The sequence below is a fragment of the Anneissia japonica genome, unplaced genomic scaffold (assembly GCF_011630105.1).
Source record: "Anneissia japonica isolate Jap-2015-1 unplaced genomic scaffold, ASM1163010v1 scaffold3334_len1275209_cov185, whole genome shotgun sequence".
Lineage (NCBI taxonomy): Eukaryota > Metazoa > Echinodermata > Crinoidea > Comatulida > Comatulidae > Anneissia > Anneissia japonica.
The window spans coordinates 357,451-382,359 of record NW_022738561.1 but is presented as its reverse complement, the minus strand read 5'-3'; the positions used below and the strand labels follow the sequence as shown (position 1 = coordinate 382,359).

The 24,909-nt window shown below is 34.5% G+C and overlaps 3 protein-coding genes across 3 annotated transcripts; 1 reads left to right on the top strand and 2 right to left on the bottom strand.

Annotated features, from left to right (window-relative positions):
* Positions 1–374: 374 nt before the first annotated feature.
* LOC117117603 lies at positions 375–10,695 on the bottom strand. The gene is made up of 7 exons (XM_033261958.1): positions 10,543–10,695; positions 6,653–6,856; positions 6,241–6,356; positions 4,624–4,896; positions 3,075–4,062; positions 2,073–2,286; positions 375–1,882 (listed from the first exon to the last, which is right to left on the bottom strand). The coding sequence occupies exons 1-7, from the start codon at positions 10,609–10,611 to the stop codon at positions 1,416–1,418; spliced, it is 2,331 nt and encodes a 776-aa protein (XP_033117849.1). The 5' UTR covers positions 10,612–10,695; the 3' UTR covers positions 375–1,415.
* Positions 10,696–10,761: 66 nt separating this feature from the next.
* On the top strand, positions 10,762–13,259 carry LOC117117607 (CDK5 and ABL1 enzyme substrate 2-like). The gene has a single exon (XM_033261961.1). It carries the CDS (start codon positions 10,793–10,795, stop codon positions 12,260–12,262), a length of 1,470 nt encoding a protein of 489 aa, XP_033117852.1. The 5' UTR covers positions 10,762–10,792; the 3' UTR covers positions 12,263–13,259.
* Positions 12,300–24,892, bottom strand: LOC117117604 (UV radiation resistance-associated protein-like). Its single transcript, XM_033261959.1, has 13 exons — positions 24,716–24,892; positions 23,771–23,891; positions 23,310–23,344; positions 21,894–22,055; positions 21,285–21,377; positions 20,905–20,990; positions 20,365–20,470; positions 20,081–20,207; positions 19,364–19,448; positions 19,104–19,252; positions 18,282–18,447; positions 17,881–18,051; positions 12,300–15,975 (listed from the first exon to the last, which is right to left on the bottom strand). The coding sequence occupies exons 1-13, from the start codon at positions 24,770–24,772 to the stop codon at positions 15,345–15,347; spliced, it is 1,989 nt and encodes a 662-aa protein (XP_033117850.1). The 5' UTR covers positions 24,773–24,892; the 3' UTR covers positions 12,300–15,344.
* Between the last annotated feature and the right edge of the window lie 17 nt (positions 24,893–24,909).

The following is a 24,909-nucleotide window of genomic DNA, read 5'->3' as shown; positions in this document are numbered from 1 at the left end:
GAGAAAATAGCAAAAACATGCTAGAATGTAAAATTTTTAAAAATCTATTTTATTTCACTAAACTAAGGTTTATGTATCTATACATCATGCTGTGCTATTATTTTTCATAATTTCAATGTTAAAACAATACTTTTTAATGATTTTATGATAGTTTCTGCATGAGAAATGCCTGAAATCATAAACTTTGAAGGCTGATTTCTCATATATTGTTCTTCAAACAGCTGTATGCTTAAATGCTTGTAACTTCAGAAAGAAATGTAGGATTTGGACAATTTTTTTACCATTTTATAGCTCTTATTTTACTCTTTAACCATGTATTGATAACTCAAAATCGAATTTTGCGATGAGTGACTGGTTTGGCTTGTTTTTGCCACATATAGTTCCGATTTTTACCTATATACAGTACCGTATTTAACATCAATGTTACCCCTGCCAATGCAAGTCTTTCATTTAAAATTTACCTCTAGCAATCAATTTAATATACTGTTTCTAGTATATATCAGAAAATAAATTTCAATAGCAACTTGGGACCCATTTATAGTAGGCCTAATAGTAAGCAAATCGTTTACTAACTTCTTACAATAACATAAATAATGCTATTGTTCCAGAGTGATAAAATATCAGAGTGGTGTAATTTATATTCGTTAATGTGATCGACAACTTCTTACAATAACATTAAATAATGCTATTGTTCCACAATGATAAAATATCAGAGTGGTGTAATTTATATTCCTTTATGTGATCGACTCGAGTAATATTGTAAAAGAAATACCGGTAGTAAATTTGCATAATGAATTTCTCAATATTATTGTGACATATCATACTTGCAGTGATATTAATGTAATTACTGTTTGCCTAATTACTGGGAAAAAACTTTAAGGAAAAAAAGTCAGTACCTTGCTTACCCGAATAACATATTTTTATGCAATCAAGTAATGCATCACAGAGTTATTTCCCTTAAATTTGTGTGACGCAAGTAAAATCAAGTTTAATCGTAAAATGGCCATAAAACGGAATTATAATGATGCGTCCAGTGTGGATACTGCATCATAACAGGACTGACAAAACGTCCAACACATCTGTATAGCGATTCGTGGACGCGTTTAGAATACATCACATGAATATCAATTCTTAATCACCAAGGAAATTCAACTCTTGTACGGCCTATGCAATACCGGTTAAAAGCAAAAGTACTATACTATATTTCTATAATGAATATTAAAAAAAAAAAACAATTTAATCAGCCTGTAGTTGTATTTAACCCTTTACTCCACTAGAATATGAAAACCAAATATGGTGTGTCTATTATTACTAAGATTCCTAACTATATCAACCAAATACTTTTATGTTTACAGTACTTTTAAATATTTCTTAAGTTCATGAATAATGTAACAGATGGCATGAAGGCTCTAATGTTACGTGATTGTTATATAACTTGCAACAGTAGTCGGCTGAACACCAACTGTAGTGGAGGGTTCGAGATACCTTCTCTTTTTGGCCTCTGTTGTAGCTTGACTGCCACTGTAGTTCGAAAATGTTGAGAGGGCAGACATCAGAGCGCTGTCGGTTTTAATATTGCCAAAGTTTTTTATGAAACGTTTTATGTGGGGTCTGAAAGATTCATCTTCCTTCAATTTGCTTTCTAAACAGTGAAATATGTCACTTAACTGTCCTAGTACATCCTCGTCATTATCCATGCCTTTTCTTTTTTTCCTTTCTTTCTCTTTCACAACAATAGACACATCACTAGGCAGGCTGTTGGTCGTTTGGTCCGTAAGTGACCCTGGAGGAGGTGTCATGTTCTCAATTGTAATGGTGGCAACAGTGGCTTCATCTTCATGTACCAGACTACAAAACCTGTCATTCTGTACATCATCTTTACCTGTTTTAATAAGAGTGAAGATAAAAATACATAAAAAAATAGCTATCATGCTGATAAGAAAAAAGTTATTAATAATTAATTTACAAAATCAAGACTCAAATTCAAATTCCTAATTTAATAAAGTTTAAACCCAGGTCTTCTATTAATGAAAACACACAATATACAGTATTACATAATGAGCCCACTGTACCTTTAGGAACTGTATCATACAGTCTTCTCATATTGGACAACGATGTTGGTATGAAATTTGAATAAGTAATGTTGAACTTCTTGATTACAGCTTGTTGGTGCTTACACTGCCCTCCGGTGTTGCCAATAGGACAGGTACAGATGGCAAGTTCCATATCCACATGGTGGATTCGTCCAGAGGAAACACTGGGTACCAAGTAATTGCTGTCTGTTTCCTGAATTTATAAAATATGTTAGTGCACACCAAAGTGTTTTTTTTTTTTAGAATCCGAATTTATATGGCACCTTTCACATTCCGCAGAATATAGAGAGGCCTTGGCATCAGTATTTTTCTGGTCACTGGATACTTTGCTGGCAAACCAGCACATTTTTGTGCAACTTTCTCAGCCCCCTGGGGAGTATCCCTAGTCATGCTGCTTTACACGCACAACCACATACATTCAATGCCACATCATCCTACCAGGTACCCATTTATACTCCTGGGTGGAGAGAGGCAAACGTAAGTAAAGTGCCTTGCCCAAAGACACAAGCAATGCGACAAGCTCGGTCTTGAACTCTTGATCTCACGATCAGAAGTCCAACACCTTAAATGCTGCGCCACAAAAGCATACTATCATTTAGTATTTTACAGGTCTACACCAGAATTTTGAATAGAAATTTATAAATTAATTAATTTAACCTATTTTGTTTGCTGCTGTAGAAAGGAAAGGACCATAAAGTAATGTATCTCACTGAATATCAATCAATCGGTCCCCAATACACAAATACCCCCAAAAAACTACTGGCATTTTGCTGTCTGAGCACCGGTAACGATTTAGCATCGCTTATATTTCCAATATGCATATCATTTTCCCATACCACATAAGTGTGACTAACATAGATCCTCACATTGAATGACCACCCCCCTCCCAATAATATTACCTGCGGCACAAGCCATGACTCGATGCGTAACAGAATTATGTAATTAAGACGAATTAATATTATTTTAATACATTTTACCAACCTGCACGATCTTCTCAAAATCAACATCACTGCTGTCTATTGAGAACTGTTTCGATTGTTGAATGTTTGCCGTCTGATTGTCAGCTACGTCTAACAGCCGACGTGAATAATGGGACTCCATCCTCGTCAAGATAAAATCTACCGATTGGATAATATTGTACGCTTTTACGCGGTGTAACACTTTGCTTTTTACTATCCTCATCGCTGATTCTACAAAGTTATTTGTGTTATTTCTGCGAGTCATGAAACGACTGCGCAAGAAAATCGCCCATTCTGCTTTCCTTTCAAAAATACTTCTGATGCGGTCCAAGAATTTTCTGTATTTAACGGCACTTCCATCTCTTCCAATTGCCCTGTATCTCTCCTCTAATTCACTAACCGATTCTGAAAAGACAAGCCCTTTCAGAAGATCTAACAGATGCGGCCGGTCATACTCCTTAATACCATTGTGGTTGTTCCACAGCCACCTCCACATTCCTTGCAATAAATGAAAAACAGAGAGCAATTGGCTTGTTTGGGGATATACTGCCCCAAATGCCTGCGTAAGAGCAAGACAGTCATCCGTAATCAGTACCTCTGGTCCACAATCACCATTGCCGTGGAAGCTATCTTCAGGGAATATGCTCTTCAATAGTTCGATTCCTGCGGTAATTGTCTGTTCATTTTCCGAAGTAGTGATAAACACTCCAACAGGTAATCCACCAACCGAGGAATGGGTCAACATTACGAAAATGCGGCTTTTGTTACGGTCACAGCTTCCTGATGAATCCACAAAAATCGTTTCCCCACTCTGCCTAAAAGTCTTGTGAACTCTATTCATGAGCGGTGTACACACAGCAATTACAGTTTCGCCCTTCTCAGTCTTTCCTATTTTGGCACAGATTTGGTTTAGATCGTTATTATATGACTCCAGCCTTTTCTCCAGGTCTACAAACATCTGCTCACCTGAAGATGCCTTGTACGGCTTCTTAAACATCTGGTAATATAACCTGTTGAACAATAAAATGTGTAATTGATACTTAGACATACAAAATTATGTGTTATCTTCTATCACAAAGAGGAACGTACTGTAGTCCCAACACACACAGCTAAATTTTTACCATCATCCCTACCATGTGCAATGTTCACTATTCATTGTTGATGGTTCTTTGGTCCAAAAGTAGCCTGACATATCCGACGGAGGGGTTTGAATCAAGGGGCAGACTAGACCCTTGGTCGGGGTCCCGAGATACAAAATCTGTGGTAGAGTTCACGAGGGAGATTTTTTAAGTCCAGATTGTGATTTCAGACCACAATATTAGGGATTGGCAGTTAAAATAACGTTATTTGGATAGGCAAATTATTATTTTTTTAAATTGTTGCTTCAATGAAAAATGACCCATGCCCCCGATGGTGCCACTACTGGTCCATGAGTGCCCAGCAATACAAATGAAGTAACCAATAATAAAAATGAAAAATCAATTAAGATACCTCTCTTTTTTAATGAATAAAACTATCATGTATGAGTTTTCAAATATTCACAGAATAATATACAGCAATTGACGCCATACCTGTAACAGAACTGGTTATCTGGGCATACAGCGCGGTCTGCTGAAGCGTACATGTATTTGTCCTCATGTTCTTCTTGAAGGTCGTATTTTATAATACAAAGGGCTGATGATGGGGAATGTCCACGTTCGAAAAGATCTTTCAATTTCTTAACTGTTTCCTCGTTTACATCTCTTCTACGAAAAGCATCGACACATAATATTTGGTGATTGTGTATGTTATTAAGTCGGATGCTGAACATCAGTCCGCCAGCATTGATATGCGCATCCTGTGACCTGAGAAAATCATAATTGTAATTCATTTTATTTCAACTTTTAATTTACAATCACATCCATATTCAAAAGTATACAACATACAGTAGTACTATGCAGATCTACAATCATACACGCAGCATGAAACCCAATTATCAAATGATCATAGAACAAAGAGAAAGTGATACAAGGTTTTACAGATGATGTTGAGAGCTGGGCCCCACCTGTTCCTTACTCAAGACAACGTGCACAGTAGTAGAACTGAGGACTTATTCTTAGTTGGAAGCTAGCGCAGCTCAGCATACTGCTCCTGCGTGCACCCAGGTGTGACAGCGACGTTGTTTAGACATCGGTGGGTGGAGCCCTGTTTTGGGCACCTATGCTGATAGCGCTCATATTTTTTTTCAGAACTGTTTTTAGTAGTTTAAGTCAAATTTATTTACTAGTTGTTCTTCTTTGTCGTAAAGCGCATTGAAGCTCTTTGAAGAATGCGCTATAACCTCGATTTTACATACGGTACGGGACCGGAGGGCGTACGTAAATAAGGGGATTCGTAAAATTGAGGTTGGGTTAAATTTGTGGTGACCTTTGACCTAATGCAAACGAATGTAACAATGAATAAAGGTATGCTATGAATGAACGATGTTACCTGGGCTAGACCTACAACTGTACTGTAGGCCTGGGCCTACGAATAAAACCATGTGTTTAGTGTTTTTATTCATCTCTTGACAATGTCATAATAAAGTTTTCAAATAAAACCATGTGTTTTGTGTATTAATTTATTACTTTATATATTTTACTTATTACTAAAAAACATGAAAATATAGTAAGATTAACTATAGTATACGACAAAAGTATAACTTGGGACCAACTTGGGAAAAGATAAGTACTGTAAATATACTGTAAGCTAATATTAGAATAGCAAAAGGTAAGAAGAGAAAAGAAATGATACAGAAGCACAAGAAAGAAAGTGAAAGTTAAGATAAGTAAATATATTGTAAGTTAATATTAGAATGATGGAAGTTTTCTTTCTTATTTTCATTATAATATTTGCATAACAAATGTAATAAATTAAATGGTTAAATTATATTAGGCTTACCACTGCCTCATTTTACTCTAAGGTTTCCTTTTTGTTATGTACAGTTGAAGCTTGTCAACTATTCTGATAGCTAATGACAACCGCTTTATTTATTATTATCGCTGGTCGCGCTGTTCAGCAACCCCAGAATACAGTATGCAAATCTAGGATCGGATGCCACAGCCATAGGAAATTCACTATATTAGCAATTGTACATTTTAAAAAAGAAAAAAAAATTATATGATGTTCTGTTTTTATATTCATGTTTTAACATAAAATGTGTAATTTACCTTGAATATGTCACAGATCTCTTCAAAACCAAGTACATTGATGCAGGACAGGCTGTATTTTTTACGGTTCTCTTTGTTGATGATGACCTTGTGTTGTGGTGACATCTCATATCCACCTACACAAAAAAAAAAAAAATTGTTAATCGGACAAACAAAAGATATCAATTTATTCATTAACCAATATAGTGAATACCAAATAAATTAACATTATTTGTTTCAAATATTCAAAACACTGTATCGTTCTTTAACCGAAAGGTCCACTGAATAATCCTGATGATGGCATAATTAATGTCGAAACTTTGAATCCCAACACGAAAAATTCTTGGAGTATGTGTTTCACTTTTGTATTTTCTTTAGAATTTAAAAACAAAATTTAATTGATATGAAAATTTAAATATAAAAGGTGACTTGCCCTGTATTTGTTGACCCGGCCACATTCTGGATATGTCTTGGATTTTCTCCATGTCAGATATGAAGACTTCTGAAATTCCGCCAGCCATTGGTTAACCTCTTCAGTAGTTTCGATACGAGCCAGTCTCAGAAAGCACTTAAAATCAGAGGTGCCCACGGTTTCGTAACTACAAAGTACGTGTTGATACTCTGCTGGTAAAATTGTCTGGAAGGGAATTAAATTTTAATAATTGAATAACTCCATCCAATTGATAATTTTTGTGGTCCTACAATTTGCTATATAATAATTATAATACTATAATAGAGACCTTAGGCCGGGATGGGCATAAAAATTGGTCGGGGGCCAAAATTACTTTCTGATTTAACACCGAGGGCCGCACCCAAACTTTGATCTTTTCCAGTGCGCTTTTATAAACCTCCAAGCACTGCTTTTACACCACTTTATTCCCAGTTTTAATATTACTTTTTACATATGATCGGTGTCGGGCCATTAAAAAACAAGGTGTTTTCTAGCCAATGTTGCTTGGCGGGCCGCACACATGGGCTTTTCAATTCGTATTCATGAGCCGCAAGAAAATCGCTATCGGGCCGCACTTTGCCCCCCCCCCACCCGTGCCTTAGGCCTAATTTGTAATAATAATAGATCAAGTGCGATACATGGAGCGGGGGTATGTACAGTAGACGAAGTCAAATAGGTTAATGTTTTAACCCTAACTCACTGGAAAAGATATTTGACCTCTGCTGCACACCCGCGGTCCATACATCATGTCTGATAAATAGGCCTAATAATAATAATAATAATTATAATGATGATGATAATTAATACACTGTATAGTAGACCATACAACAACAATTTCAACAACGGCACACACTGTAATTTATCATTTGGGAAATTAAAAATGTTAAACTGAGGTGAATTTGGCCTTGGTTAGACTTGTCACAGTCTCTAATATATTGATTTTTCATGGCATTAGCACATTTCGGAAAGCGTCACCAGCGTCAGTTTATGTGGAGAAACTTTTTGAAAAAGCATACTATGGAACGTCATGCAAATAAGTAATATAATATGGAATGCCATTGGTGCCAAAATGGGTATATTCTTAAGCATTTTCACTGATTAGGACAAAGTTTATGGACTGCAATCCAGTCTAGTCCTGGGTATGTGTGTCCAGGACAGGTGATTTATACCTTGCTTCTGGGTCAAATAATAATGACCAATTTGACTGTCAGTGATTTAATTGTTAAGATCTTACACACACAAAATCCTCACTGTGTAGGCCTACCTGTCGGTCATCATCAGGCCAAATAAAAAAAATATTGTGTTGGCCACACCTGACCAAAATTAAGAAATTGAGGTTCTGCATTTTAGTTTTTTTTTTTTTGACTGTACAACAAAAAATGTTTTTTTTTTTTTTTTTTTTTCATGAGCTAAAAAGGCTGGAATAAGACTATCTTGCTGGATGGTACTGTGCAGTAGGTGATGCAACAGTGTTATGTGATTGCTTTGCTTTTAAATACAGATTTAAAAATGGTCTCTGTTGTATTTTTGTGTATTTTCTACTTTTTAGGCATAGGTCTCTTAACACATTTTTTGGGAAAAAAAAATCTTTTCCTACCGACCTACCCATTTTTTGGATTTTCCTAAAATGTGGCCAACACAAGTTTTTTTTTTTTTTTGTCCTCATACTATTACTCTAGGACTAGGCCCTATAATACAGATTCAGAGATGTCAAAAAGGGTGGGGGAGATCGAGAGCCTACACAACGGCAGGGGCAGCCTTACCCCCGTCACCCTTTTAGAAAGTAAAAAAAAAAAACGCTTCAGAGGTTGCAATTGAGTGTCTGTCTACAATACAAATATTTTGTGATTTCGTGGACCTCTCCTAGGGCGGTGTTATTTCGACCGGCCCCATTTGCGGTTTCCCTGTCGGACATCTGTGGATCCACTCCTGCCGGGAGGGGTCCAAGGGCCATGTCCATATAAATGAATTATTAAAGCTTAAACAAAGTTGAATAATTAAAAAAAAAAAATTGGAACCATAGACGAGAGGTGAACACATGCACACATTCACTGCCATGGCATGTGTTTGCACTTAAAAATAGATAGTCAAATTTTATCATCTGACCTACTGTACTTCACTCTTTGCAGTAGTGCGCCGACATTCCTGAAACAGCCATTAACATTGTAGGCCTATAAATTTTATTAAAACTATATTTTACTACTGTATTTCCATTTATTTGTGTATTTTATAAACATAATCAAAATATGTATCAACAATGGAAATAAAACAAACAAAAAGATACCCATGTGTCTGCTTTACCTCAACATAACTGTTGAAAACGTTTCTTTCCTCAAATTATACAGTAGTTAATAATTTCTTCTTTCTATGCAATGAGTGATTTTGTCAGCCTTATGAATATTATATATTTGCTTTATTTTCATTATCACATCATAGTATATTTTAATTTATTTTATATATGTATTGTTATAAATAGAATATTTGGTAATGTAAATGGAGATGCAAAAAAAAAAAAAAAAACTTAGACAAATCCGCTAAATTTGCCGGGAAAGCACTAAAAACTGATATTTTTTTTTAGAAAATATGCATTTGCATTACTCCAATTATTATAAATCATGGAAAAATATTGGCATGATTTTACACAAAAGAATAAAAAAAATGAGAAATACAGACTATTTCTCATAAAATATTACCATTTTCTCGACGAATTCATCATTACTAGGCAAATTCAGAGGTTGTAGATCGCATCCACTGGAATACTCTCGCTTTTATGTATACTTTATAGTCAATAAAGTGCGCCATCTCTAATGAGATTAGTTTTTGTACTTCGCATCTCGCACAATGCGGTCATTCGATTAATGCTGAGATATGTTTAAGTGTCAAAATCTCAGTCAGAATCAGTTTTTTTAACAAATTTGAAATAATTCCTATGAAATATTATATTTCACAAGTGTCATTACTAGGGTAAGGCTAGGCCTAGCCTAGCAGCGTTGGATAGGCTAATGTTTTCGGCGCCTACGATATTTCTTCTCACGACCTATCGCAAAATCAAACATGAAAATTCACCCACATTTATTTTTTGTGTGGAACACAAAAAATCAAATTTCAGTCTTATTTCACATTTTTTCATTCTTAGGAATGTCTAAATTCTGTTAAACTAGCAATTCCGTATTATAACTTTTTATAACATTATACAAAAATTAGATTTTTCTTAACAACTGAAATTTTGCCGGGAATGGGGCTTTAATTATAAGCCTACTTTACTTATTTTATCAATCTAAATTTTATTGAAGCCTTTATAAACATGATCCAAATATATATCCTATGGAAATGATAAAAAGAAACGTGTCTCCAAGCCAATCGACTTGTAAAATTTGCGTTGTTTCTGTATTTTCATACTGCAATGAACTCTTTAATAATAATAATAATATATAATAATAATAATAAAATACTACTAAAAATAATTGTTAATAAATGAATGTTGCAGTAATGTAGCCTAAGTTTCATGTTTAACAAACGGTATACTACTGCTTAATAGCCACCTTGTTCTATAGTATTAAAGTATTATTCGCGGCCGCCCCTTCGGCGCTCCATACACCGCAGCCGAAATGCATGACAAAAATACCAACTCAGGGCCGAAAATGCATGACAAAAATACCAACTCAGGGCCGAATCGACCTGGGGTGGAATCGACTCAGGGCCGAAACGACCCTACACCTTTGCGCCTCCTTGGCGTTCTAAGACTATTACTTATCAGAACGGCCGAACCGCTCCTCCTCACTCTCTAGCCTAGCTAGGCTAATAAGGCAGCCTAATTAGCCTAAGGCCTAGCATACCTAGGCTTACTATAAATGTAAAAAAAATGGTCTTACCTCCAATTTGGCGTAATCCAATGCAGGCGAATCTTCTTTCCAACAACGTTTGCATTTAGAAAGCGTCATCACACGAACGCATACTCTATCTAGGCCTTGGGCCTAGGCCTGCGCGAATTTGGTTGAAGCGTGATTGTTGATAAGTCAAGTGACCTTCGACATAGTCATGCGCAGTTGAAGGTTGAAAATGGTGATCAATTTTCTGACCTTTGACCGAGACATCGGAAAACAACAGTGAAAAAGTACCGCAATGGCAGAAAGCTATCGGAGGAGGCATTTAAAATCAAAGAGAAAATCTGATGCTTTGGTATTTTTGTCAAACATTCCACTTGATGGTCCTGGTCATGACGTTCTAACATTGAGGAATTCAGAAAGCTTAGGAAAAATTAAAGACCGAGTCCGGAGTGAAGAAGAATTTACAAACAATCAAAACAGGCATGGGGATGGTCCTGATGAACATCAGATCTCCAGCAGGGCTAGGGCAAGGCATCATGTTGGGTCTGAGGAGGTTTTAGTCCACCGAGTTCAGGACGAAGCATGGGACAAGGCGCGTGAGGCTGAGCATACAAGCTTAACGCGTGTCTTTCAAAGACGTAATACTAGAGAAGAAATTGAAGAAAGTAACTTCGCCGATTTGCAGAAAAATCGTTCACTTTCAGTTCATATTTCTCAAGAAAAAGGCTTAATTTCAGCAGTGTCACCAGATAGAGTACCATCATTGTCATCATCAGGTGGTAGCAGTGGAAATGTCAGGATGGTTTTGATTTCGAATCACAAGTCGCCATATGCAATATTTTCATTTTTATCGTATAATAAGAGGTTGAGAGCATCAACAGGCAGATATGAAAATGAATCCAACATAAATTTGAGATCTCGAACCCGAAAACATTCTGGCATTCACCAAATATCTGTATCAGAGGATTTGTTAGTAGGTTTGAATACCGTGGAGGGTGATGGCAAGACTGTATCTTACTGTCATTTTCTGGTACCTACAAGAGAAAATTTACATATGCAGCATATGCAGCCAAAGTATTTCGGAGGACAAGATATATCAACCTTACCACTGCCACATTCGCCAGCAGTTAAAAAGTTCACAACACACCCGCTGAAAACTGCAGGATTGCCACCCTCGCCTACAAAAATTGTCGATGGAGAAAATATATTTCATGATGTTTTGTCTGTTGGGCATCTGTATGACCCGAATATAGTGGATGACCCTGAACTGAGTTCTGGCAAACATAAGAAGGTGCTCACTTTTCCATCATACATGGTGTCGATCATAGAGCATACAAAACCAAGTGAACTTAAGAAGGATTTGAATGAACAATTTGCAGACCGTTTTCCACACATCAATCTTACATTGAGTAAACTCAGAAGTATAAAAAAAGACATGTGGAAGATTTGTATGGATTGTAATGTGGAACCTGCCATTTTGGCACAAGCATATGCCTACTATGAAAAATTAGTTCTGAATGGAAAAATCCAAAAACAAAATAGAAAACTTTGTGCCGGTGCATCATTGCTGTTATCTGTCAAATTAAATGATGTTAGGAGATCTGATTTAGACAGTATTGTCAAGGAGATAGAAGAGCGTTTCCGTGTCAGCCGAAAAGAACTGTTCTCCTATGAATTTCCTGTCCTAGTAGCACTAGAGTTCTCATTACATCTTGCAGAATTTGAAATTTTGCCTCATTATAAAAGAATCATCCAACTTACATAAAACAAATGTTACAGTACAGTTTATTCTTTTAAAAAAAAATTGTACAGTACATTATGTCTATTGTATGGATTGTCTTTTGGGAAAGGGCTTTCACTCAATTTATTTCGCTTTTGGAATTTTTATATATATCTGGTTTTAATGGAAGGGTTGTAAATTTCTTGTTAGTCTTGGGAGGCTTTCAAAAACAGCAGTTTATTTCACTTTCTCTAGCATGCAAAGGATTTGACTGGCACTTTTCATACTGATTTATTGTTATACTTATTGTTATACTGTACATAAAAAGCATCAACGTAATACTTTTTAGGTCAGTTTTGAGCTGATATCAATGATCGCCTTTTAGATTTGTAATCATCCAAAAATCTGGTCTGGAAAAGTTAAACATACATTCAACCCTCCTTGAATGGCAATTCCCCTCCTACAGTACCACTGGATTAATAAGAAGGCATGCATTATGTGCAGTACGTCAGGTTTGCAAACTTTGAATACTGCGCAAGAGAATCTTGCATGGTTTAAATAGAACAGAGTAACATTCGTTCTGTTAATGATGTAGGCCAAACTTATCCTTTACCACTGTGAATTTCAATGTTAGATTTTAATCATTTTCGTTTTCACAACCGAAATAACAACAGTCTGTATGATCACTAATTGCATACAATACATGTACTGTACAGTACTGTAAATGACAGCTTTTATTGCCATTGTTGAAAGTCACCAGCATATTATATATATTATATATCAATTTTCAAAAATCGAACTGCACATAAAAGATACTATATATGACATTGTGTTGTAACAGTTATTAAAAGTTATTCTCAACTTGTACTGTACTACATTAGAAAGGCTAGTATTGTATATTATTAATGAAAGAAATGACAGGATACAGTACTGTATTTAATTTGCTTAAAATACAATTTATGTTTGGACCACACTGTATTGCCATTTTAATATGGCTTGAGGAAAAAAATAAAATTGTCATTGTGGAGTAATGAAACAACAGTCAGAGTTTGTAGTATGGACATTTTTTATTTAATGGTACTCTTTATAAACTTTCATGTATTTATTCACATTTACAACATAAACAACAAATTGTAGGTTTGTTTTTACAGTATTTCTACAACAATCGTAATCACCATATACAATATTTTGTTTTTGGGAAGTGGAGGGGGAAATGAATATAATACAATACAGTAATCCTATTATATAATGTACAAATGCTTTCAATATTTGTATAATTGTTATAAGGAATTTAATAAAATTTGAGATTTAAACAATGTTGAAATATCAAAGATATTGTATAAGAAATGGCAGTCAGTTTACCCTCTGAGACAAATGTAATATTTTTTGTTCATGATTAATTTTGCTTGAGTCGCACAATAATTAAATGTTAATTTATGCAAAAATTAAGTAATGATTCAGCTGAGTTGTCTGTTGCATAATAAACAATAAAATACTTGTTGATACCAAAACATCTGAAAATGCCCTAAAACCTTAATATCTTGCTATAGAAATCCGTAAATTGATTACAGTACTACCGGTTGAAATATTTTTGTCAATAGAATAAGTTTAAGTTACTCTAATGCATTAAAGAAAAAAATTAAATGTGGATTTCTTTGTATATTTAAGTAATTACCTTTATTAAAAATTTATAGAGAGAGAAATTTACCACTTAAAAGATGCATAAATAATTCCTTTTCTATATGCTTTGGATAAGTCATTTTAAAGCCTTGTCCAAAATATAAAATTTTATTTGACAAAAGCATGTGACGCCCAAGTATGGTCATGATGACATCACATCATGACCATATATAGGCACATTGTGACTATATATGGGCATACAATCAGTGTTTTTGGTGAAGAAAATTTGATAACCTGGAAAGAGCCTAAAGATTTTGTACATAGCAATAACTGAATTGTTTTACTGTAACATTGAAAGTAGATAACTTGAATGATTCTTTGCATGATTTAAAGTTTTCCTTGATATTTAGGTCTAGATTTTATTCTAAATTATAATAAAAAATTTAAATACTTTAACAATATTTATTTATTATTTGACATTGTAAATAGGGTCAGTATTGTATTTGTATTATATTATTACAAGTTTGGTAATTCAAAATGCTAAATAATAAATGAATATGGAAAAATTAAATTGTTGCACTCTGTGTAGTCAGCATGGTAATCTATTTTATGTTTTTAATATTATAATTTTGTCAAAATTTTACAAACTTTAATAAAGGAGATCCTAAGAGATGAATGATGGGAGCACATTTTGACTATCAATTTTGCAAATTTTATTGCAAAAATATTTTTTTTCGAATCCAGATCTGCCCTGGATTTGCATGCTGGGTGAAATAGCATATTAATCATAATGCAAAGTCCCATGAATTAAATGCAAACATTATACAACTTAAATAACTAATTATATAACTTGTTATAAGTAGATTTTTTGGGGTATGCTTTGTGTTCTACAGCACACCTAATATTGCAACGTTTACTATTTAATGAAAGCATGATGGGAAGGTAATGATGGCTGGCTAGTAAACATTAAATGGAGCCACATCCTGGCTGAACCATACTAATACATACTATGAATAATAGGATTAAAATGTTGACACGAAAAGTGCCAAATTTGGTTACAATTCTTCTGAAATCTGAGGATGTGTCATGCATGCTTCAAATAGGCTACAATCTATTTTTAGAATAGGAAAACAGACCCATTTTGTAGTTATTCTTACAATGTAACATAAAATCATTAAAATACATTTATGTATAATTTACTACTGAAGATGCTGATTATGATTACATTAAAAGCTATTTTAATTACTTGTTTAGGAATGCAATGGATCCAGGGAGTGGCAAAAGAGGAATCTAACCAAGCGTAAAATAGTTTAGATTAAAATGGCTAAAATTCCAAAGTTTCAAGTGGCCATAACTCCTAGGACCCAACTAAAAGGAAGGGGACACCCCTCTACACCGTCCCCATTTGACCAGAGTCCTCGATTGGTGCTGCATGCACCATGCAGAAACATCCTGGATACACTCCTGCAGTGGCATCTGTTTTAACATTAATAATTGGAAAATACTATCATAATTTCTTGTTTTCCTTGCTATTCTTGCTAACGACATCTGAACTTGCTCTGAAACTTGAGAAGCTCTGTCGGTGATGCTGTAATGCATCTGCTCGACTGTGGATGTCATCGAAGTGGAAGATCTCACCTGCACCTTCAGATGCGTCTTGGTTCAATTGGCCTGTCAGATTAGCTTCTATTGTCTCTTGACCAGACATGTTCTCTGTTAAAACTACATGATCAGAATTAATGGCATCAGCGCCCTCTATGATACCATTACTTTGATGATTGTCTGCAATGACAGCATCTCTACAAAGACTCTGTACTGAGTTGGCAGGTTCAACCTGATCAGAGGAGTTCAGTAATTTCTTATTGTTTGTGTCTTCTTTTACATTTTCATTATTCTGGTTCCCCAGATTACCGGAAAAAGCTGGTTTGGCAGGAGCATTGGCAGGATTTGTGTATCCTTTCATGCTTGATTCATATGATGGAGGTGGTGATATCAGAGAGTTTCCGTTCTGGTTTGCACTTGTATTGGGTTTGTTAACAAGAGACTGTGGTGTTTCGCGTACTTTGCTCTGTGTACCAGTTGCAACAGAAGCATGCTTCCGTTGATCTTGATAAATAGTTGTTAATTTTGGATTTTCACTGGAAGAAAGAAAAAGAATGCAGTTAAAGTTTTTCTGACTAAATATTTAATTATCATTATTTAATAAGGATGATTGAGTTGTAATAACCTTTCACTATATATTTCCTAATCATCCAAGGTTCTTTGTTTTTCATGACGTGCATTGTGACATTCATTAAATCTAGTATTATATTATCATCATCAGTCAATTTTATTACAGTATAAAAACCTCCACATTCAGTGAATAGAAAGCAGAAAAAAAGGAGGTGGAAGTACTTAGTGGCAAAGGTCATAAAAAGGAAGTGATGTCATCAGAATCCTGTTGCCCTCCTTGACTTCACTTTTAAAGAACAATTGCAATCTAATTTTTTAAATCAAAAACCTTATTCATTGGTGCAAGTCATATTTTTGAAAATATGATTCGACTTTAATTTATTGAATTCAATTTTCTGAATAACACTATTTGTTTTTGTGAAGACATCACCAGAACTCATGTTTGTTAGAAACAATCCTTGTTCTTCATATCATCCACATTTCTAATACATATCATCACCCAAAGACAGTCAACACTATTTGTTCTTGTGAAGACATAACCAGAACTCATGTTTGTTAGAAACAATCCTTGGTCTTCATATCATCGATTACAGTACATATCTTCCTCTAATTAAAGATCACCTCCAATTAAAGACCATTTTTCTGTGGTAGCCAAATATAAAACAACTGTCTTTTATCTTCATTAGTCCAGAGACAAAAACTGCTAAAGACCATGCAAAACCTGATCCCAAAAGTAGTCTTTAGTTGGAAGCAGACCTGTATTTACAATATAGATCAGTACTATTTTATGAAAATTATTTTACTTTAATTTAAAATACAATAAAAAATAACAATTAAAGAAATAGTCTCAAATTAAAGAATTGAAATTAAATTATCAATTTCAACTACGAATTTTAGGAATTATCTTAACCATTGTCTTCAATGACACTGAACAGTGATATCATGCATTATTCAAGCATAGCCAAGCTTTAGCTTTGGAAGTGTTACATGGTGTTATCATGATACCTTCATACAATGTTGAAATCATTCTGATACCATGCCTTCAAGCAATGCCTTCAATTAAACACCCACCCTCTTCTTAAAATGGATAATTCAAATCATTTATTTAATATAAAATACCTCTCCTAACCTCCATGCACACTTAAGTGTTGAAATTAAAGCTTTTTTGTGCCATGCTGCCAAGCCATTCCATCAATTAAACATCTTCCCCATTCATACAAATATTGATTTAAACTACTCATTCATATAAAACCCAATTTCATCCATCATGCATTTACATGATTTAATTACTCTCATGCCATTAAAGAATTAAACTCTCTGATACCATGTTTTTAAGAAATTCCCAATGAATTAAGAAACATCTTTTCCCTTTTGTAAAAAGATTGACTAAAGTCATTTGATCATATAAACCACCTCCCCTACTTCCCAAGCATGCATATGGCAATCACTAGGCTAGCCTGTGACGCTGCATGCGAAGCTCATTTGTATGATCACCTTTCCTCATCATCCATTAATTGGTCATCACTAATGATATCCTCCCCTTCCTCATCTTCTGTATCAAATTCTCTAACGAAATAAAGAATGAGGTGTAACTCCTAAACACCAATGATCAATAACAACATTAACAGTAAAAAAACAGCAAGAATGGAATGATGTAACATGAGGTCATGACCCATTAAAGCTGCTGTATTTGATTGTGGAACCCAAATGGAAAAATTTATTCAAAGTTTGTAAATTATCCTACAGTCATTTTTTTAAAACTTAACTAAATAAATCACACCAACTCAATTACAAAGGTTATTGTTCTATTTAGTGAAGATCAAACTTCTTTACTTATTCCTCCACTTAAGCCGTGGAAGTATTGTACTTACATGTTCACTCCCCACTTCATCTCAAGAAGACTCTTCAGATTCGGCAACGTAGCTCTCAGGTCGGAAGTACTAAGCCCAAGCGAATACCTTAATTGTGCGATGTTTCGATTTAACAGATAAACAGCATACCGGAACTGAAAACGCTCCTTGCCTTTTGTATATAAGGGAAAACTAAGAAAACAGAAAAATAACAAAATCCAAACTTACAAAAGTATACAGTAATTAATTCATCAGCTTTTTATAAAGACTAAAATAGAAATTATTTCAAGTGTTCATCGCATATAACGTTTTTTATATTCTTTGCATAAAACCTTTTTTTGATGACAAATTAAATTCTTTTCTTAGGAAAGTCTTTGAACCAGCAAAAGCTAAATTGTGTTGAACTTAGTTTTTTTACTTACTCTCTATCTTTATCGGCAAGCACTTTGGTTATATGATCTTTAATGACGGAACGGGAGCTGAGATGCATCATGGGATACCGTGAGGGTACGACTTGTATGTGCGATATCATCTGCAGCAAGTGACAAGTGTGGCCGAGGGCGACTGCAATCGTCATGTCGTCTGTGCCTAGAATAAACAATACGTTTTACATATTTTATTTTGGATGGATGGATTTATTCGGTGTAAACACCAAGGATAACCAACGAAAGTCTGAAGAAGTAATACGGCAGTACACCGAGAGACAATTCCCTACTCTTTTCCGAAGTGTATAGCATTCTTTGATGTGCACATGGGCCATAATGCACACAGGACTAATGACTTAAATGTCTAATCAGAAAAATGGTGCGCTATCGTAACCAACCCTCCAGCTGGAGGAGGATACAAAGAGAGATCAGCGATGGGATTTGAACCCAGGACCAACGCACACACAGTGGCTACCACCATTTTAGCTGATTGAGCTAATCTGCTCTCTGCACTGAGCTAAGCTGCTCTACTTTATTTTATTCTGAACCTAATTGGAAGGCTGGATAAATTTTTGGCACACACTTCACCGACAGATGCCAGCTGATGCAATTGCATGTTGAACGTATTGTAATCGATTATTTCTAAATGATGATCTGCTCATCCATCCACAAACAATCGGCAGACAGCAAGTGGTTATACAAATGTCAGCCGATGCAGCACTACCACCACCGTCATCACTATGACCACCACCACAACCATCACCATTACCACCACCACAATGGTCATCACAAATATGAATACACCACCATCCCTCTTACCTGGATAATCCTCTGCATTAGGTAATTTAACTCCCAGAATGGAATAGGTGTGATCCTGCTGCTCTACGATTGGATAAATGTCAGATAACTCACCAATCAGCTGACGTTTTCTTGTTGTTAAATTTCGACTTGTTTCACTCAACAATTCTCTACAAAAAAAAAAACTGAAGCATATTAATATCTGCATCACAATCAATATTTAAAAAAACATATTTTATTAATTTTTCATCAGTTTGAAACAACAGAAATAGTATATTTACCTTCTTTTATACAACTCGGCTTTTCTTTCCTTCAACCGTTCCTTATCCTTCTTAAAATTCTCCTTAGTTGTGGCAAACTTATTTACTATGTGGAAAAAGCATTAATTTAAAATTAAATCTTAAAAAAAATTAAGGCAGATATATAGCAACATCTGGTCTATCAGTGTCACTGTGCTTAAAGACAGCGTTTCACCAGCCATGGTTATGGGATTAAAGACCAACAATTCAGATCTTCTGGAAACTTCCATGACCCAATATAGATACTGTAGGTGACAGAATGTGTCTGGGTGAAGATAACAGACCCTTCCAGAGTGTCAATCAAACTTAACAATTGACCAATCAGAGCAGGTGTATTCCCACATATGCACATGTTCACATGTATTTTATGGGACCTTAACAACAATATCCAAGGGGTGGAGCTTAGACCATTGTGTGCTACAACTTAAATACTCCAAAACTGGTATGGGAAGGTTGAACAACATGCACGATGGCTTATGAATACACTGACAAGGAAAATTTATGAGTATGTTGTGTTCTTTGGCAAAAGGTGCTATAACAATTTCTTCTTAGATTCAGATTTCTTTGTGGTGGCAGCATTGCTAGAGACAAATATGCCATCAGAGCTCTTGACTGAGGTCACAGTGCTAAGATGTTTAAATACCATGATTTCTGAATATTAAATTTATTTCTGATGTAACTTGTAATTGCAGGCCTTACCTTTGTCCTTTAATGAAGTCGCTGAGACATCAGCCTTTTCTTTTTCAGCTTTCAGTAGCTTTCGTTGATGGCGAACTTCATTCCTTAACATGGACACCCTTAATGCTAATGATTCCTTTTCTGAAAACTGGACAAAATTGGATTGGATTTATTTGGTGTGTATAAAATAGCGTAAGTATTTAGCACAGCTAATAATCCCAGATTTTCTTTTCATTTTAAATTGCAACACAATATTTTTCTTTCGGCCTAATGATATAAAGTCCAAATCCAATTTATATACTTACTATTTGTGTCTTATGTTGCGACTGTTGTAATTGTTGCTCTATTTTTTGTTGAACTTTACCAACGGAAACTTGAGTTTGTTTTATTGCACGCTGAGCTGTATGGACTCTGCAAAATAATCAAAATATTTAACTTTAAATTATGAATTAACCCTTAAATATGTAAAAAAAAAAACATGAGGTAGGATTAGAAGGTTCAAAAACACTGGGGAAAACAAGGACAGGGTCATAGGGGTTCGATTCCAGGGTGCAGGCAACTGGGGGTCAGACTGCACTTGGCAGGACCACAGGGTGTCAACCACAGCTGTACCATACTTGTCAGGACTACTGGGATCATGACAACATATGAAAGATGACTCACATCACATTTTGCAAGACCACAGGAAAAAGGCCCACTGGGCCATGGAGGAAGGGAAGCCCAGGGGACTACATTTTTTCCATAGTCTAAGACAAATTGAGTCAGTGAACATGTGCCCAACATTCCCCCATCATTATAGAAACAAAAAATATTAATAATATTGAAAATATAAATGTATAATTTACCTTGAAAGGGAATATGTTGTGTAACTCAAGCTTACAGAATTCTGCTCTACCTCTAATTTTTCGTCAACACCACTTCCATATGTTTGCTAAATAGATAAATAGTAAACAATATTTTACATATTTATGTGATTAGGTATGAAAAATAGTGGATGTGTTTCCAAAGTACTGTAACTTTTGAAAAATTACCATCACTTACCTTGGAAAAGGAATCAAACTTATTAATTAAATCTTGAAAATGGCTTTAAAATCATCATACAAATCATTGTTTTGGCTCCTCCTTAGCAATTTTTTAGTTTTGGAAAGCGCTGGTCCTTAGCTGTGGTTCTAATACAAGCCCAGTTTCAGTTTGAAATAACTTCTATATAATTAGCATTACTTACTATTGTCCTGTCCTTTTCTGAAGCTCCATAAAATCCATCAAACATTCCAAATATCAGTGAGTTTGGATGGTACTTTAAATTGTCATTATTAATCTGTAAACAAATTAAATTTGAAAATATATTTTTACTAATGTGTATATTGATGATTTTCTTCTCTTGCACTGTTAACACCATAATTGTTTTTACTAACATATTATTATTGTTTACATTATTATTATTATTACAGTTTAAGAGGCTGAAATATTGGTTATATGGCTATCTATTTTCTCCATGTTTGATCCAAATTTTCATAAATAAAATACAGGTCTAACTCTATTTAAAGACCATCCAATTAAAGACTGCTTTTCTGTGGTTCAATATTAACAAATGTCCTTTATCTTTATTATTCTACTTAGAAACCAAAGCTGCTAAAGGACCATGGAAACCCCAGTCCCAAAAGTGGTCTTTAATTGGAGGGAGACCTGTATTATCGTGGTTTATTTACATCATCATAATTATTATCATCTGTTCATTGTATTATTTCATTATTGCAAATAATATTATCACTACCAACACAATCACCACATCCACCAATAGAATTTGAAACTGTAAAAAGATGATCTTTCTTACGTATTCTCCTAGATAGCGTAACCCTTGCAAGTCCACTTTCCACTCTATGATCAGCTTGAACTGTTCGTTCCTACCGCCCCACACCCGAACCATGAGCCCAGGGAGGGCGGTATCAACATCATCACATGATCTGGACAGGTCAAAACTTCTCCATGTTGGGTTCTTAAGAAAAAAAAAAACAATTAAACATACTTTCTGAATTTGAGAGTTTGTTTCTATTTTTTTTATTTAGAATTCCCTTGACCATGGCAAAAAATGCTATGAAATGATTTGATGATTGTACATATGAAAGTCCTACACACTAATTATTCAAAGTGAAGAAATACATATAGCAATGTTTATTAGTCACAGAATGTACAATGTTATACTTCAAGAATAACTATGCAATGGATCATAAAAAGTATTATTAAAATCTCTTGAAAAATGTCTTTAAAATTTTTATTTAAGAGGCTTGGACCCCACTGGAAATAAGTCTTCTTCTAGACTTTCGTGGGCTATCCTTGGTGTTTACACCGAATAAATCCAATCCAATCCAATTCTTTCAATACAAAACCTTAGAATTAAGGGCCAGAAAAAACATCTGTTTTGGTTGTAAAAAGGAAACTGATGTTTCGTCAGTACTAAACTCAGGTTTTATTACTTTCAGTTTTATTGTTAACAATGGCAGAATATATAAAAACTTACAATATGATGAAGGAAGCATTTATATTAATGCTTGTGGTACACCAAGTAGATAGTTCTGAAAAGAACTGTTGCTTGTCTTTTCAGAACTATCTACGTGGTGTACCGCAAGCATATATATATATACTACACAAACTCCAATTTATATTTACTAAGGAATTTTTAATTGACATTTATTACATTTATAAACAATTCTATGTTATGTGCAAAAAATATCTCAGAATTTATTTCTTGACAAAAAAGTTGATTTGTATCGTGTATATATCATTACTTCGCCATGCAAACCTTCAAACAGCATGAAAGAAACAGATAAGATAAATGAAGGCGGGCATATTACAACCATATTCGACTGTATATTTAAAGGTCAAGGGTCAAATCTTGCACTACTACACTAATTTGATTCATATTTAGAAAGAAAAAGAGAATTAATGGTAATGTGTCAGTTAGTTAAGTCATTTGTGCCAGCATTATTGGAACAACTGTTAAAATAATCCGCCTTGTGAAATAAAGTGAAAAACTGAAAAGAATATTTGTATTTAGAAATCCGTAAATCACTGAAAACTTAATTGTTATGTCACATTGAATCTTATTTGATAATATTATTAAATTTTCATATTAGGGTTTTTTTTCTAATTTTTATCATAGCCACTTTATATTTTGGTCAGTAAATTATAAATGAAAACTAAACAAATTACATAAAATATTTCAGACACTTAGTAATTAATCAAATCTTACCAAAGAATCTAGTATCTTTTCACTGACATAGATTGCTGAAATATCAAAAAAAGTACACATATCATTTTATCAACCTTTACAAACATAAAAATAAAAATTGCAGATAGGAAGTAAACAAAAAAGTGGATTGGGTTCTGTACAAATTGTTGTTTATGTTAATATATTTAGGTATGCAACTTAAATTGAAAATATACTGTAAATAAATGTTTTTTTATTTTATAAATTCATATTAGGTGTGAGGGTCTGGATTGATCAACAATATCAGCATTGATTACGATGCTTTATAAAGATGGTCAATGAATCAATAAATAGTTTTTATTTATTTAATTTAACGTCAAACCAGCACAGAAAATTCCAGTATGAGAATATGCCCTAGTCGCTGACTGGCTATTAAATTATACAGCATCCTGATCAGCATCAGTTGATGAAAAATTAATAATTAATTAGCTCTGCATAATCACCTTGTTGACTAGTGAATGTGTGTAGTGTGAAGTAAGTTTCCATTAATGCATCCTTTTCTCCATTAGATTTATCTGCCTGAATATTTCTTGCAGATAAACTTCGCAAATGCCGAAGCCGTCGCTGGAAAAAAGAAAAATCAATTCATGAATTAAAAAGTTATAATTATAGGTTGATTTTTTAGTAATTTTAGGTGGGTATAGATAGGAAATGTATTTTTTGCCCAGTGATACATTAGGAATGCAATAAAAATTGTGCAAAAACTAGGTATAAACAGTGTCTAACTTATCCTAACTTTTCATGAATGGCCCTTTACTTTAAGATTTCTTTGTCTAAATATATGCGCCAAGTATTAGCCTTTGCATGTTTTAGTATTACTAGTATCATGTAACTCTATGGGGAAGAGTCAAAACACTTCCTAGCAAACTCACCCCTTACAATCTCGTCCCCTATGTTAGGGAGGAAAGTTTGTAGAGGGCAAGAAGGCTGAAATCCACTCTAGAATTCGTTTAATAAGGCTGGTGTAACAATAGCCATTGCTATAAATTTACAAAACAGGACACTTTCTTTCATTTTCATAATTCAAAATTATTTTTCATGAACCATAATTCATTCATTCATATACCATTATTGATTCATTCATAAACCATATTCATAATTCATAATTCATGTTCAAAACATTTAACTTAGGCATAGGCCTAGACCACGTTGAGGTATGTTAGCCTAGCCTAGTCCCTATGCCCTAGACTTCAATTTGTAGATAGCGCCCATTGGAGAGAGGCCAGGCTCTTCTACGGGCTTAGGCCACTTCTCAGGACGGTGATGGTCTCGGCGGCGGTAGTACACTCAATCGTTCGTACCGCGTAGGCTAGGCTAGGCCTAAACAGATCTATTTAAAGCATGATGCCTTATATTATATATAACCATTGTAAATACAAATAGCACACCTGCTGTGTTGCAAGATTTACATGCACAAGCCTTCCAATACTTTCAGAATTGAACATTTCTTAGGCCAAACAAGATCAAATTAAGAAGATTTTAGCGTCAGAAAGCACCATATCCGCAACATTTATTTACGGTGTAGTTCTTCCTCTCAGTAAACTTTGACATAAGTAGTCTTTATTTAACATGCTGTCTAGCA

What these genes read in the sequence shown, in the direction of transcription:
- LOC117117603 (XM_033261958.1), bottom strand. Translation starts at nt 10,611, where the DNA reads ATGACGCTTTCTAAATGCAAACGTTGTTGGAAAGAAGATTCGCCTGCA. An exon ending in GCCGGGTCAACAAATACAGG is followed by an intron (nt 6,357 to 6,652) that starts GCAAGTCACCTT and finishes TTTTTTGTGTAG; the next exon opens with GTGGATATGAGATGTCACCA. An exon ending in AGATCTGTGACATATTCAAG is followed by an intron (nt 4,897 to 6,240) that starts GTAAATTACACA and finishes TGATTTTCTCAG; the next exon opens with GTCACAGGATGCGCATATCA.
- LOC117117607 (XM_033261961.1), top strand. Translation starts at nt 10,793, where the DNA reads ATGGCAGAAAGCTATCGGAGGAGGCATTTAAAATCAAAGAGAAAATCT.
- LOC117117604 (XM_033261959.1), bottom strand. Translation starts at nt 24,772, where the DNA reads ATGTTCAATTCTGAAAGTATTGGAAGGCTTGTGCATGTAAATCTTGCA. An exon ending in CACATTCACTAGTCAACAAG is followed by an intron (nt 23,345 to 23,770) that starts GTGATTATGCAG and finishes TTGATATTTCAG; the next exon opens with CAATCTATGTCAGTGAAAAG. An exon ending in TAATGCAGAGGATTATCCAG is followed by an intron (nt 18,448 to 19,103) that starts GTAAGAGGGATG and finishes TGTTTATTCTAG; the next exon opens with GCACAGACGACATGACGATT.